The sequence below is a fragment of the Microtus ochrogaster genome, chromosome 16 (assembly GCF_000317375.1).
Source record: "Microtus ochrogaster isolate Prairie Vole_2 chromosome 16, MicOch1.0, whole genome shotgun sequence".
NCBI lineage: Eukaryota > Metazoa > Chordata > Mammalia > Rodentia > Cricetidae > Microtus > Microtus ochrogaster.
The window spans coordinates 56,675,981-56,691,027 of NC_022018.1; the positions used below are offsets into that span (position 1 = coordinate 56,675,981).

Consider the following 15,047-nt stretch of genomic DNA (forward strand, 5'->3'; position numbering starts at 1 on the left):
CCCCTAACTCCCACAACATTTTAAAGGTTTATCCATGGCCGGGTGGTGGTGGAGGTGAGGTGCACGCCTTTAATCTTAGCACTTTGGCAGGCAGAGGCAGGCAGATTTCTGTGAGTTCGAGGCCAGCCTGGTCTACAGAGAGAGTTCCAAGGACAGCCAGGGTGGTTACACAGAGAAATCCTGACTTGAAAAGTCAAAATTAAAAAAAAGATTTATTCATTTTTATTTTTTTATGTATGTGTTTGTTGGTATGCTTGTATGTGTATCGTTAACATGCAGGGCCTGTGGAGGTCAAAAAGTGGGTGTTGGATCCCTTGGAACTGGAGTTATGGGTGGTTGGAAACCTCCATGTGGGTGCTGGGAACCCAACCCAGGTCCTCAGCTATTGCTCTTAACTGCTGAGCCATCTTCATAGCCTCTCCTCAGCATTTTAATAAGGGGCTTATTGGAGTCTAGCAAGGTGACGTACACGCCTGAGTTCAAGGTCAGCCTGGTCTAAAAGTGAGTTCCAGGACAGTCAGGACTATGCAGAGAAACCCTGTCTCAAAAACAAAACAAAACAAAAAACAAAAAACCCAAAACAAACAGAAAAAAGGGGCTTATTTGTGGTATGATAATGCACCAACGCAAACATAAATGTTTTATTTGCCTTATATTTTCAGTACTTTCTGCCTGGTTAATTTTGAGGCTCTGTTTGTGTAATACCAATAACTCATAGTCTTCATTGCTGATGAGTTTATTTTGACTTTAATTGCTTGGATTTAGGCTGCACACATTTATTGATTGTTTGGTTTTGTGAACCATGACAAAAGCAGTGTCTACTTACCTTAAACTATATATGAGTAATGCTGTTTAAATATGGTATTTTGGTGTGTTTTCAAGTTTTTAGTTGTGTTTTCCTTAGTTGGGAATGTTTGTTTTCAATTTTGAGGGTACTGTTCCTCATACAGAGTTACATGACAAATCTAGCCCCTGTCCCCTTAGCACATTCCCGCCAGAGCTATCAGAGCTCCTCGGCTGCTTTCTCCCCCTCCCTTCCCCTGTTCAGTCCTACCTGATGTTGTTTCCTGCTTCCAGTCTCCCGTGTTCCACCTCTAAAGACCTCTGACACCCGTCTTTCAGCTTTGAACCTGCCTGTGCTTCTCTTCCCTTTTCTAGCTGATGACATTTAATAGCTGATAACAGTTGCTTTTGGTTCCTTAATTGCTATAGTTGTGCTAACCGGAGTCCTAGCCCTTAATGAACTTACTCTCGTCCATAGCACCTTGGACATGGTTTTCCGCTCGGCTCTCAGCTCTAACTCCTCCTCCTTCAGTCGTTTCCTTAGATGAATGGCAGTTGTTCTGAGCTGTTGCGTTTCTTTTTTAACTAAATAAATTTAAATGTGTGAGTGAGTGTGCATGGCACCACATGGATGGAAGGTTCATAGGACAGCTTTATGGAGCCTGTAGTCCCTCCTTCCGTTTCTATGCGGCTTCCGGGGATTGTATGAGAAGGACTTTACCCATGGAACCATCTTGCTGACCTGATTTATTGTATATCTGAATTATCAGTCCACTGCTTCTATTTGTTTGTTTGTTTTGAGACTGGATTTCACTATGTTATCCCTAGCTATCTTGGAACTCACAGAGATCTGTCTGCCTCCATCTCCTGAGACTGGGGTTAAAGGCATGTGCCTCACATCAAGCTATTGCTTTTATATTTTGAAAACTAGTTTAGCTGGCTGTAAAACTCTTGCTGGGAGTGGTGGCACAAATCTTTAATCCCAGCCCTCAGGAGGCAGAGGCAGGTGGATCTCTGAGTTTGAGGTCAGCCTGGTCTACAGAGCAAATTTCAGGACAGCCAGGGCTGAATAGAGAAGCCCTGTTTGGAAAAACAACAACAACAACAACAAAAACAAAAATTTATTTTTTTCAGTCTTTGTTTTCACTTTTATTTCCTAGAGTCTTTGCAGGTATTGTCCCTATGATACCAATATGTGGACATTTGAAGTCAACAGGTTTCTTTTTATCCTTATACAGGGAATTTCTTACTAAATGATAAAAGGACTTTTTAAAAAATCTAAGTTTATTAACTTTGCTAAAATGTGGAGACATGTCGCATTCTTTTTTCTTGTTTTTTTGTTTGTTTTGTTTTTAGAGACAGAGTTTCCCTGTGTAGCACTGGCTGTCCTGGAACTCACTCTGTAGACCATACTGGCCTCCAACTCACAGAGCTCCGCCTGCCTCTGAGTGCTGGAATTAAAGGTGTGTGCCACGACTGCCTACCAGCTGACATTGCTGCATTCTTATATTAGTGTGTGTGTGTGTGTGTGTGTGCATGTGTGAGTGTGAGAATAGGTGTGTAAGCATGTGTGTGAGATGTGTGAGCATGTGAGTGTGTGAGCATGTGTGTGAGCGTGTGAGCATGTGTGTGAGAATATGTGTGAGCATGAGCATGTGTGTGTGAGCATGTGTGTGAGATGTGTGAGCGTGTGAGCATGTGTGAGAATATGTGTGAGCATGAACATGGGTGTAAGCATGTGTGTGAGCGTGTGAGCATGTGTGTGAACACATGTGCGAGTGTGTGACCACGTGTGTGAGATGTGTGAGCATGTGTGTGTGAGCATGTGTGTGAGATGTGGGAGCATGTGTGTGTGTGAGCATGTGTGTGAGCGTGTGAGCATGTGTGTGAGCATGTGAGCGTGTGAGCATGTGAGTGTGTGTGAGCATGTGTGTGGAAGATAGAGGCTAATGTTATAAGATGGATTTTCCCTCTCTGCCTCTCTTGGGAGGCAAGAGCTATCTCACTAGTCTCTCTTTACAATGTTTCTATTTATCTATCTATCTATCTATCTATCTATCTATCTACCTACCTACCTACCTACCTACCTACCTACCTATCTATCTATCTATCTATCTATCTATCTATCTATCTATCTATTTTGTATACAATATTCTGTCTGTGTGTATGCCTGCTGGCCAGAAGCGGGCACCAGACCCCATTACAGATGGTTGTGAACCACCATGTGTGGTTCCTGGGAATTGAACTCAGGACCTTTGGTAGAGCAGGCAGTGCTCTTAACCTCTGAGCCATCTCTCCAGCCCCTACAATGTTTCTTTTACAACTTTTTTCCTTTGCATTCTGGAGGTGAAACCCAGGCCTTCAGCAATGGCAGATCTGTCCTAAGCAGCCTGGCCCCTTGGCCCTATTTACAGCCTTTTTTTGGGGGGGGGGACCTTAGTACTGTAGTAATTAAGTTTATGTTAGTCTTATATGTCTTTTTTTAATTTATTATTTTATTGAAAAAAATTTCCGCCTTCTCCCAGCCTCCCATTTCCCTCCCCCTCTTCCTACACCTCTCCCCCTCCCCCCTTATATGTCTTATATATTGGTTTTCTAATTCCTTTAAGCTCATGTTGGTTTCTTTTTAATTTTATTTATTTTGTGTTTATGGGTGTTTTTGCCTGCATGTATGTCTGTGTACCATGTGTATATGTCCAGGGCGGTTAGAGGAGGACGTTGGATTCTCTGGAACTGGAGCTGTCATGTGGGTGCTGGGACTTGAACCAGGGTCCTCTGCAAGAGCAGCAGTGCTCTTAACCACTGAGCCACCTCTCCAGCTTGTTGATTTTATGTCACTGCCCATTTCCTTAGTCACACTGGGTTGCTAGTGAGTCTGTTCTGCCCCAAGCTTTTCCAGCATTGCTGGATGGGACTGTTTTAGAAAACCCCACCCTCTTAATAACTCGGGGTCATTAGGTCCCAGCGGGAGCCTTGGTAAGAATAGCCTGCACGCTTGCCTGCAGCTGCGCCCCGGGTGAGTTCCTTCATCGCAGTCCACAGCAGTAGCCACAATGCCCCCTTGAATTCCTCCTCTTTCCTGTTACCCACTCATGTAACTCCTGAAGCAGTAGGTCTGATGACTTGGATATATATTGCCATGCATGTTTTAAACGTGTAAGCTCTGAACTAGGCAGGTAATAGATTTGGGTCTGCTAAGTGGAAGAAGGCAAATGGGCTTTGCCCTCTGGGTCAATTGCTTACTTCTCCTATGGAGAAATCATAAATAAATCTGGTGTGGCTTATCAGATTTTCTGATACTTTCTTTTCTAAGTTAAATTTATATTATTGTTTATTATTATTGTGTATGTTACAGGTGTGTGTACCATGAGCTCTGTGGAGGCCAAAGGAGAACTTTTGGGAGTTGGTTCTTCCCTTCTTCTGTGGGTTCTGAGGGTGAAGCTCAGGTGTCAGGCTTGGGTAGCAAGTGCTTTCACCAGCTGAGCCAGCTCACTGGCCCTGTAATATTTTTTTTCCTCTTTCTTACTTCTACCTCTTTTTTTTTTTTTTTTTTTTTTTTTGAGACAGGGTCTCACTCTATAGCCCTGTCTGGCTTCAAACTTACAAAAATCCACTTGCCTCTGCCTCTTGTTATATTTTTTTTAATCTGACTATTAAGGGCTGGCAAGATGGCTTGGTGGGTAAAGGTGTATACCACCACGCCCGATGGCCTGTCTGATGTCTACAGGCAGCCTTAGCATGCACATCTGTGCACACACACTATATAAGTGTGAGAAAATATTAAAAAAACAAAACCAATATGACTATGATGTGACAGTTGAAAGAAATGGACAAAGTCGAGGCAAATACAAACTGGTGCTTTGTGGCTGTGCACATTAAAACACTGACTTAGGTATGGCAGAGCCCATTTATTTGATCAGTGTACGTTCCCTGGAAAACCCGCATCTTCTGAAGGTTTCACTGGTGTGCTGGAGGCATGCTGGAGGTTAAGGGTGTGAGGGATCCACTTGGTCTCTTTGTTCTCCTGAAATGGCAAGGGATGCTAGACAGCACCTGGGACTTTTGGGGATGACGTAGTCTGCAGAGATTGTGGCTATAGGGCAGTGACTGACTTGACCTGACCTATTGTCATTACACTGTCTCCCTATTCAGTATATCCCTTTGTTTTGTGTATGTCTGAGTCCCTTTACCTGACACACTGCTCGGCCTCTGTGCGCTCATCCTGAGCAGTGCTGGCGCAGCTGTGCTATAGCTGAGGTCTTCTGTGCTAGCGGCTGCTTGCTAAGCGCCTTACACACCTCACCTCAATTCGTACTAGACTGCATTAGACCATAAGAGCTTTTTATTTCTCTCTGTTTTATTGACAAGAAAATTGAGCCCAAGCGGGAGCATTATTGCATAAGGGGCGGGAAGGTTGTTAGGACCAAACGCCAGACCCAAGGGTGGCCAATGGCTCTGTACACTCCACACAGTCACTGCAGTCCTGATCTCAAGACAGTAGTTACCGCCACCAGGCCCCTGTGACACTGGCCCTGTTAGCAGCCCATCAGGGAGAGGGGAGGGGCTCATAAGACCCTACCCCGTTACCTCTGGCTACTGACCCTTGCTAGATTATGGGGGAGGGGATCACTGTCTGCAGTTATCCACCCACTACTGAGTGCATCAGGCTCTAGTGTTATCTCCAAACTCCCGGCCACACACACGGCTCTGGCTGGTCTCGGTGGGTCCCAAAACAAAGGGAGTAGACACCCGTGTGTGTGGGGGGGAGATTTGTGAGGGGTGAGGCGAGAGTAGATGGAGGCGGGAGGCAGGTGAGCGTGAGAGGGTTCGGTATGCATCATGCACGCGTGAGAATGTCTAAGAACAAATTAAGTTAATTAAAAAAGACCACTAAGGGCTAGATGGACATCTGGATGGACATCTGCATGGACGGACAATGGTTCAGAGTGTGCGCTGCCTTTCCAGAGAACCGGAGTTCAGTTCCCCATGTGGGCAGTGTACAGCCCCCCTGGGACTCCAGCTCAGGATGGACGTACGCACTCAAAGGCACACATACACATCCTTCAAAAATCAAATCTTAAAAAATAACAGAGACGGGAGAGAGAGCACGCATGTGCTCAGGAGAGCGAGCTGAGCCTGGAAACCATTTATGGAAGCACATACCTATTCTAGTACTTAACAGTAAATTTGAGGTCAGCCTGGCCTCGTGAGAGCCTCTCTCAAAACCCCGGAAGTGGGATGGGGAGAGAAAGGGAAAGAAAAAGAAAACGGAGCCTAGGATCACATGACAGTTAAGTGGTAGTGTCAAAATTTGAATCCAGAATTCCCAGGTTCAAAAGGCCAGGAGGCCCTGAGCCTTGTCACCATCTGTCACTGAGGACAGACAGTCTTCTACTTCAGCTAATGCTGAATAAAAAATCCGTCACATCGACAGTAGAGATTCCCACACAGCATTGCTGACTCCGTGTTTGGCTAATTAAACCAGATTCCCCTACACGACTGGTACCTCGATGGCATCTAGGGAATCGGATTTGGAATGGAAGGGGGCAGGAGAGTACATTTGCTTTTCTCTGGATCATTCTGTATATAGTAGGTTCTTCCCTCCCCTTCCTTTTAAAATGCGTTACCTGTGATTGACAGTTCACAGGACTAGTCTGCTGTGTGCCCTGGGCAGGTAACCAGGATGGTCATGCGCTCATGATTGTGCAGGTTGACAAGTGTTCCACCTTCCTTCATCGTGTCTTCAGCCTCTTGCACACTTCGTGGTCCCCTTCCACAGTGTTCCCTGAGCCTTAGAGGGGCTGTGTAAAGTAGGGTTATTATTCGCCATCACCTTCGTAAAAATGTGACAGGAAGCAAAGATGAGTGTTTTCCTCAGAACAGTGGCCTCCTGCTTGGTGTTTCTCTTTTCCCTGTGGTGTGAGCCCCAGCTGTCCATGTTGTTTCCAGACTTGGCTTCTGTGGAGGGACACTGTCATCTCAGCTTGGGGCTGTAGCTAGAGGCTCCCCGGCAGGCACTCAGGGTTTTTCTTTCAGGCTGCTTGGCGCTGAAGGTAGGCCTTCACTGGCTGCCCTGAAGTGTGGGCTGGGACAGCTGTGGGCCTTTCTCCACAGCCTTGCAGCTGATGGCCGAGACGGCCCATTCACTAACAACAGAAGGAGTGGTTAAGGAGTAAATTGGCTGTCTTGATTTGGGGCAGGTAGACCCAGGGCACCGGGTTGAAGAGCATTATTCCTGTGCAGTCGGGAGGCCTAGGACAATTAAGCAGTCCAGACAGGTCACTAGGTGACACTCATTTCCTGGTTTGTTTATTTGAGCCAGATTGTTTCCCCACCTCGCAGTCTGCTGCCCTGGTGCCCTGGCCTGCTGAGAGCAGCCCTTCCCGTGTGATCTCTGAGGCTTCCCCAGAGTCCCAACGAGCCTTCATCTGGTTGGGTGGCTCTGGGGTCTCCCAGATACAGAGTGCAGGGCGGGTCCTGTAATTCTGGACTTGGTGTTTTGCAGGCTTTTGGCTTCATGTCCAGGGTTGCCCTGCAGGCAGAAAAGATGAATCACCACCCAGAATGGTTCAACGTGTACAACAAGGTAACTGGACCTCTATCTTGCGATCACTAATTTAAGAATTGAAGAAACCGATTGTGAATGTGGTGTTGAGGATGTTCTCTTACTCTCTCTCAGAAACCCTGTGTCATTGTTGGCAGAGTTCAGGGCTTTCCTGAGAGCAGACGTATAGTCCTTTGCTCTTAGACTTGGCTTCCAACATTTATTTTGGAAGTTTGGACTGTCCTGAGTTGATCGTGGATATCAGCCATGAAGATAGAATTTTACGTAGTTTTTGTGGAGGGGTATTTATTTGAAGGGGTGTATTATTTAAGTCAGAGTCTCCCTGCGTACCCTGGAACTCACTGAGAGCACCAGGCTAGTAGGAGGTCCTCCTGTTTTGTGGGATCACAGGCATGTGCTGCCATGGCCAAATCAGTTACCTGAGACCTCAGAGTTTTAATTTGAAAATAATTTATTAAAAGGAATAGTAGCAAATCAGATAGCATGGCCTTATGTGTCTCACTGAAATAAATCTCAACAACTATCTCTTGGTAGTAAATGTTTATTAAAGATTTGATCTCCAGAAGGCAGACTAAAATCTTTGAAGGGGTGCAGTGAGAAATATCCACACCCCAAGAGTGTCTCCCCAGTCTGCATAGCTATCTAGAGTTCTTTGAGGTTTTTTTTTTCTTATAAAGGAAAGCATTTAATTGGGGTTGGTTTACAGTTCAGATGTTTAGATCATCGTCATCATGGTGGGAAGCTTAACAGGACGCAGCAGACATGGTGCTGGAGAGGTAGCTGAGAGTTCTGCATCCAGATCGGTGGGCAGCAGGAAGAGAGAGTGCCACACTGGGCCTGACTTGGGTGTCTGAGACCTCAAAGGCCACCCCTGTAACAAACTCACTCCAACACAGCCACATCTCCTAATAGTGCCACTCCCTATGGGCCTATGGGGCCAGTTCTATTCAGACCACCACATTCCAATCCCTGGCCCCCACAGGTTTGTAGCCTTATTATAATGCAAAGTGCTTTTAGCCCAACTCTGAAAGGCCCCATAGTCTGTCACAGCATCAATCCTGTAAAGGTCGAAAGTCTCTTCTGAGATTCTTACAATCTCTTAACTGTAATGTCCCATAAAATCAAAAAGCAGATCACATACTTCCAACATATAATGGCACAGGACTTATATCACCATTCCAAAATGGAGGAGAATGAGCACAGTGAAGAGATACTGGGCCAAAGCAAGAGCAAAAACTATCTGGAGACTCTAACCTCTGCATCTCCATGTCTGATGTCAAAGTGCGCTCTTCAGACTCCATTCCGTTCAGCTTTGTTGACTGCAGTGCACTTCTTTTTCTTGGGCTGTTTCCACTCCCTATTAGCTTTTTAAAAAGTTGTTTTATTGAGCTATATGTTTTCCTCCCCTCCCCTCCCTTTCTCCCCTCCCCTTCCGCCCTCTACCATGATCCCCATGCTCCCAATTTACTCAAGAGTTCTTGCCTTTTTCTACTTCCCATGTAGATTGGATTCATGTATGTCTCTCTTAGGTTGTGAATTGTTGGCTGGCTTTTCTTTGCTCTATGTCTAAAAGCCACTTATCCCACGTCCTCTGAGAAACAGAGGATTTCACTATTGTTATTTAAAAAGAAGCAGTTTCTAATTGTCCCGTTCCAGGATGAGCGTCTACTTTCTGGACACTTTTGCTTTTTAATCTTGTTGAATGATGAGCCCATCCATGTTCCCTCATTTGGTCGCCTGCTTTCCTACCTCACTCAGGGACTGCCTGATAGGTCGGCTTGCTCTTTCTTGGTGGACTGAGCAGGGTTGGTATAATTAAAGTTCTGGGAGTTAAAATGGCGCTTCTGTCTCTGTTCGTGCTTCCCAGGAAGCAAGATTTTCCATACGGGCTGCTGACTTCCCTCATCTTCTGGGAGCCTTCCCTCCTGGGTGGCTATCACACCCAGCTTGGTGCAGCCTGTACCCCAAGCTCCCTGGGTTTGGGAAATGGAGTGTCTAGTATTTTCTAAATATCTACTCTCCGGTTCTCAGATAGGAACGTTGAGACACAGATTGACTTCTGAAGCACCCAGGTCTCTCCCGCAGGTCTGCTCAGATCTGAAAAGCTGTTTTCCCATCTGCAGGTCCAGATAACTCTCACCTCGCACGACTGTGGAGGCTTGAGCAAACGTGATGTGAAGCTGGCCCAGTTCATCGACAGCGCTGCCGCTTCTCTGTGATCGCCTTCCATGCGTGCAAAGATCAGAACCTGGTCGTCTGCAGCGTTTTTAAGACCATTCATGTGAATAAGTTAAATCATAAATTTGTTTGTTTTTACATATATACATTTTTGTATACTTGACGCTTAAATACAGAATGATTTGAACCCAAAGCTTGAGTTATTTTTTATTACATCTAGTCAGACATATAATAAGCCAGCCTGAGTTATTTAAAAACGTGACGCGTGTGTGTCTTCGTGTGAATACGCGTGTGTCCAGTTGCTTGTGGAGGGCACAGGTGTAGGATCCCCTGGAGCTGGAGTCAGGCAGTTGTAAGCTGTCTGACATGGGTGCTGGAGCTGTACTCAGGGCCTCTGCAAGAGCAGTGTTAAGTTCTTGACTGCTGAGCCTGTGTTCCTGGGTGGTAGTCATGCAAAATGGCTCCATGATAAACTCCATCTTATTTCCTTTTGAGGGTGAGATCCATGTTTATTTTTGCGTTGACAAAGGTTATAGTTAAGAAGTAAAAAGAAGAGAAAAGGACAAGAGGAAGATGGAGGACGAAGAGGGGAAGAAGCCCGAGAGGCTCCCAGCTAGAGGGTATAGTAAAGAAGGCCTTATAGCAACTGCGGGGAGGGGAGGGAGAAGGGTGGGGTGTGGAGTACAGGGGGTGGGAGTGGGAACGTAAGCACAGTCCTCAAACCTAAGCCGGAAGCACATGAAGACCGTCATGGAACACATATGCTGTCGGGTGGATTGCTGGCCCAGCTATGCTAAGCTGGAAGGTGAAGTTCTCAAATCCTCTTGGTTCTAACTCAGTGGTTCTCAACCTTCCTAATGCTGTGGCCCTTTAAGGCAATTCCCCATACTGAGGTGACCCAACTTCATAGCTGTATTTTGCTACTGTTACGCTGTCTGACATGCAGAATGGTCTTAAGGTGATCCCTGTATCAGTGTCATTCGACCCTAAGTGGTTGCAACCCACAGCTCTAGATGCTTCCACATGGTGCCGTGTGGGTGAGGGGAGAGTGAAGCCACAGCTTGTGTTTCTGAGTTTGTGGTGTGTGATGCAGGGAGGTGGTAAGTCCTCTGCTGGTATCTGCCCTTGGACCCCGCACTCCATCTTGGCCTGTGTGGCGTGTGGAAGAACATCACTTCACTTGCAGTTACCAAATACTTTTTAAAGCTTTGCTTTTTGTGTGTGTGTGTGTTTTTTTGTTTGTTTGTTTGGTTTTTTTTTTTGTTTTTCGAGACAGGGTTTCTCTGTGGTTTTGGAGGCTGTCCTGGAACTAGCTCTTGTAGACCAGGCTGGTCTCGAACTCACAGAGATCCGCCCGCCTCTGCCTCCCAAGTGCTGGGATTAAAGGCGTGTGTTTTTAATCTGCAGATAATTGATTGGATGGAACTAGGTGTGGCGGTACACACCTGTAATCCCAGGACACCACACTTAGGAGGAGGGGCTGTAGTCCTAGGTCATTCTCGCTATATATGATGTTTGGGACCAGCCTGGCTATCTATGTCAGACTGTGTCAGAAAATCAGTTTTAAAAAATTGTGTATCTTTCTGAGACATGGTGTGATGTACTAGTGCATGCATGTATTCTGCATTGCCCAGCTCGGGGTACTTCCCTCTGTCTCCAACACTTACCATTTGGGATCAGATTTGAAGTCCTCTCCTAATTTTATTATGTGACATAATATTGTTGAGTATAATCGCCAGGACTTGCTTCTTCTCTCCGGCAGGTATAGATGCTGTTATTTCTCAATTCAGTGTTTTAGTTGCTTATTTGAGTATTTTCCTACCAGCAATGGACCTGCACACATGTTTTAGAATATTAAGGACTAGCTGGGGTAGAGGCCCAACACACAAGGATGTGGGGTCCACCCCTAACACTGCAAATAACAGAGAAGAAAGAATATTAGGGACAGGAGAGACAGTGGGGTGGCTACCCCATTTCCTTGGAGCTCAAGAACCTGTGTTTTCAGGAAGTTGACTAACTCAGTGATTAAACTTTTAACATTACCCAGCAATCCAGATCTCCATGTCTTGCATTGTGAGAATCAAGCCAAAGGGGCGGGGGGGGGGAGATAGTAATTTTGAAGGTTAAACAGAACTAAATCTCTATAGCTCGTGTACTTAGAAACATCTCTAGGTCTCACACTCAGAAGTTTCCACGTTGTTCATGACTATCCTCTGAGGCAAGCAACCAGTATCGTTGGGAGTTCAGCCGTGCTGGCTTGCAGGATCCTCCCAGCTGTGCTTGCTGACTGGAAGGAAGGATGGGAAGGCTTGCAGGACCCTGAGTATCCAGCCATTCTAGTGTTGCATGCAATTCTGCACTGATTGCTTGTGGCCTGAGGGCAAGGCTAGAGTCTATAGGCTGGTGAAGGTTAGGGGAGGGTGCCTCCATTTATGCATCTGTGGGAAAGAAATGATTCCTGTGTGGCCTTTGGGAGGGAACTCCTACCTCCTGTATGTATGTAACCCCTTATCTGTGCTCTGTAAGTAAGCCCAATAAACTCACTGATTCCCTGGGCATGAACTTTGATGCAGTCTTCTCTGAATTTGTCCTTGGGACTTTAGATACTGTTTACATTTTCCTCAGGAAAGGAGTCTTGGCACCTACTGTGGGACAATGGTCTTGTAGCCTGTAAAGGTTTGTCAGTTGACTGGTTTAATAAAATGCTAATTGGCCAGTAGCCAGGCAGGAAGTATAGGCAAGGTGACCAGGATAGAAGAACTCTGGGAAGAGGAAAGGTTCAGTCTGCAGTTGTTACCCAGACACAGAGGAAGCAAGATAAGAATGCCTCGCCAATAAAAGGTACCAAGCCACGTGGCTAACACAGACAAGAATTATGGATTAATATAGGATGTAAGAGTTAATAAAAAGCCTAAGCTAATAGGCCAACCAGTTTATGATTAATGTAGTTCTCTCTGTGTTTCTTTTGGGACGGAACAGCTATGGAACATGGCAGGACAGAAATCTCCGTAAACATGTAACCACATCCAAAACTTCCAAATAACAAGACCTGGAAATGCTTTCTCTGCTTTCCCTGGGATTTTATGTCTACTGCCACACCCATTGCAATCTTCCTTTCCTTCTAGGTGTCCCTGGTGTTGGCTCTGGGTGTGTTCTGTCCTTTAGAAACTCAGAAAACTTAAATTTTCCTCCTACATTAGCCTCGACTTGTCTTACCATCTTATAAAAGACCTTTGTCTGCAGAGTGGGCACACTATGTGGGGACATCTTCACGTCTCCAGTGTTGTCCTGCTTTACCTTCTGTTGCTAGGCGCTCATCCTCTTTGGGGCATCCCCACCTCAAGAAGAGGGACTTGTAAGTGGTTGAGCCTACAGGCCTTCTTCTCAGGCTAGTAACTGCCGGAATGCCTAAGAGTGACCTCATAGAGCAGAGAACCCTTTCCAGGGTCCCTCTTGCTGCTTCTTAGAATCCAGGTGCCGAGGAAATCCTTAGGCAGAGGATTTTTGGTTATATGATAAAAGCAAGGGATAAAAATAGAAAATTTGGGAAATGTCCCAATACTTTCACCACAACTCTGTAAGGGTTGTGTCTAACTCACTGTTTGGCACTGCATCAGAGGCATTGTATGCAAGATTGAAGAAGATTAAGTAAGTATCCTTTATCTCCATGGTTAGAAAGTGTGGGAAGGGCACTGTGGGGACAGGCACATGAACTCTCCTAGCCTCTTCTATAGGGACTTGTCTGCATCCCACGGGAGAAGAGCTTGTCTCAGACATGCTGGTTTCTCTGGAGGGTGAGGCTGGTACATTTGCTGTTCACCTGGAGTTTGAATTAGACTCCGTGTTTACTAAAGTATTAGATAATTTGAAGGCTTTTCCCCCTTTCTTTTTCTACAAGACCTATTTCAAATCAAATTACATATTTTGTTATAGACTATAAGGTATATAGTCTGTAGCAGGCTTTCTTGGTTATGAGTTATTATTAGTTATGAATGCTCAGCCGTAACTTAGTCTTGTCCCACCAGCTGTTATAATTTAATTTAACCTGTTTCTCTTCATCTACAATTTGTGTTGTGGCTTTTTACCTTTCTTTCATTCTGTCTGTCCCAGGTCTCTCTTTCTCCCTTGTTCTCTCCTTCCTTCTCCTCCAGAGCCTAGATTCCTCCTCCTACTTGTTCTCTCTGCCTGCCAGCCCCGCCTATCTCTCTACTGCCTAACCGTTGGCTATTCAGCTTTATATTAGGCCAATCAGATGCCTTAAAGGCAAAGCAACACATCATTAAACAAATACAGCATGAACAAATGCAACACACCTTTACATTGTTAAAGTAATATTCCACAACATTTTCCCCTTTTGTCTAAATAAAAAGGTTTTAAATGTAAAACTGTATACAATAAGAACAATTATCAAGTGAGAATTACATTTACAATATCTAATCCATTTGTATTTGGCAAATTCAGAGAAAATACTCCATTGTTTATCCTATCTTTTTTTTTTAAAAAAAGATTTATTTATTTATTGTGTACAGTATTCTGCCTACATTCATGCTTGCAGGCCAAAAGAGGGCACCAGATCTCATTACAGATGATTGTTAGCCACCATGTGGTTGCTGGGAATTGAACTCCGGACCTTTAGATGAGCAGGCAGTGCTCTTAACCACTGAGCCATCTCTCCAGCCCTGTTTATCCTATCTTGATGAGTCCAAAGTTTTGTCCCTAATTTACCTTTAATCATAACTAAGGAGTACTGTAATGATTGAGTCTTCAACTTCATCAAAGACCTCAGAAGGAGATAATATTACCCGAGTAAACAGGAAGTACAGTGCAAGCCACTTCTAAAACTATAGAAATGGCAAAGACATCTGACTGCAGAGCCTCTTAAAGGAGCCATATCCAGTTTTGTTTTGTTTTTCCAGCTTTCTCAGGCCCTGTGTGGAAGATTGGGCCCCACAATGGAATGCTGAATGAGCAGTCTTTCTTTTAGGCCACTAACCAGCTCCCAAATCATGGCATGGAGACTTGTTATTAGTTACAAATGCTCGGCCTTAGCTTATGCTTGTCCCAGTAGCTCTTATACCTTAAATTAACTTGTTTCTCTTCATCTGCCTTTTTACGTCAGGGCTGTTTACTTTTTTTTCCCTATGTATGTCTTACTCAGTGTCTGGCTAGCTGGGGGCTGCCTGCCTGGCTGGCCCTGGGCATCTCCCTCTTTTTCTCCCTCCTCTCCCCTCTGATGTAATATGAGTGGCGGGGCTGCGTCCCCAGCACCCCGGCCACCTGCATGGCTAGCTTATGCCCCGAAATAACAACACACAAACTGTATTCATTTAAACACTGCTTGGCCCATTCTCTTCTAGGCTAATTCTCACATATTAATTTAGCCCATTTCTAATCATCTGATTGTAGCACCCCAAGGTACGCTTACTGGGAAGATTCTAGCCTACGTCCATCCTGGGTTGGAGCTTCATTGCGTGTGCCTCAGAGAGCGGAGCTCTCGCCTCTGCCCGCAAGAGTGGAGCAT

At 45.4% G+C, this 15,047-nt stretch overlaps 2 protein-coding genes across 3 annotated transcripts in view; both read left to right on the forward strand.

Moving 5' to 3' along the window:
* The window catches only part of Pcbd2 (pterin-4 alpha-carbinolamine dehydratase 2), a 57,121-nt gene extending 47,402 nt beyond the window's left edge, over positions 1 to 9,719 (forward strand). Inside the window, exons 3-4 of the mRNA XM_005355333.2 lie at positions 7,289 to 7,369; positions 9,472 to 9,719. Coding sequence (XP_005355390.1) covers positions 7,289 to 7,369; positions 9,472 to 9,567 — 177 coding nt within the window. The 3' untranslated portion in view covers positions 9,568 to 9,719. The remainder of the gene's footprint in view (positions 1 to 7,288; positions 7,370 to 9,471) is intronic.
* A 3,281-nt stretch (positions 9,720 to 13,000) lies between these two features.
* Catsper3 (cation channel sperm associated 3) overlaps positions 13,001 to 15,047 on the forward strand; it is a 24,228-nt gene continuing 22,181 nt past the window's right edge. For both annotated transcript variants that reach the window (XM_005355255.3, XM_026783079.1), the window contains exon 1: positions 13,001 to 13,174. In XM_005355255.3, coding sequence (XP_005355312.1) covers positions 13,077 to 13,174 — 98 coding nt within the window. In that variant the 5' untranslated portion in view covers positions 13,001 to 13,076. The remainder of the gene's footprint in view (positions 13,175 to 15,047) is intronic.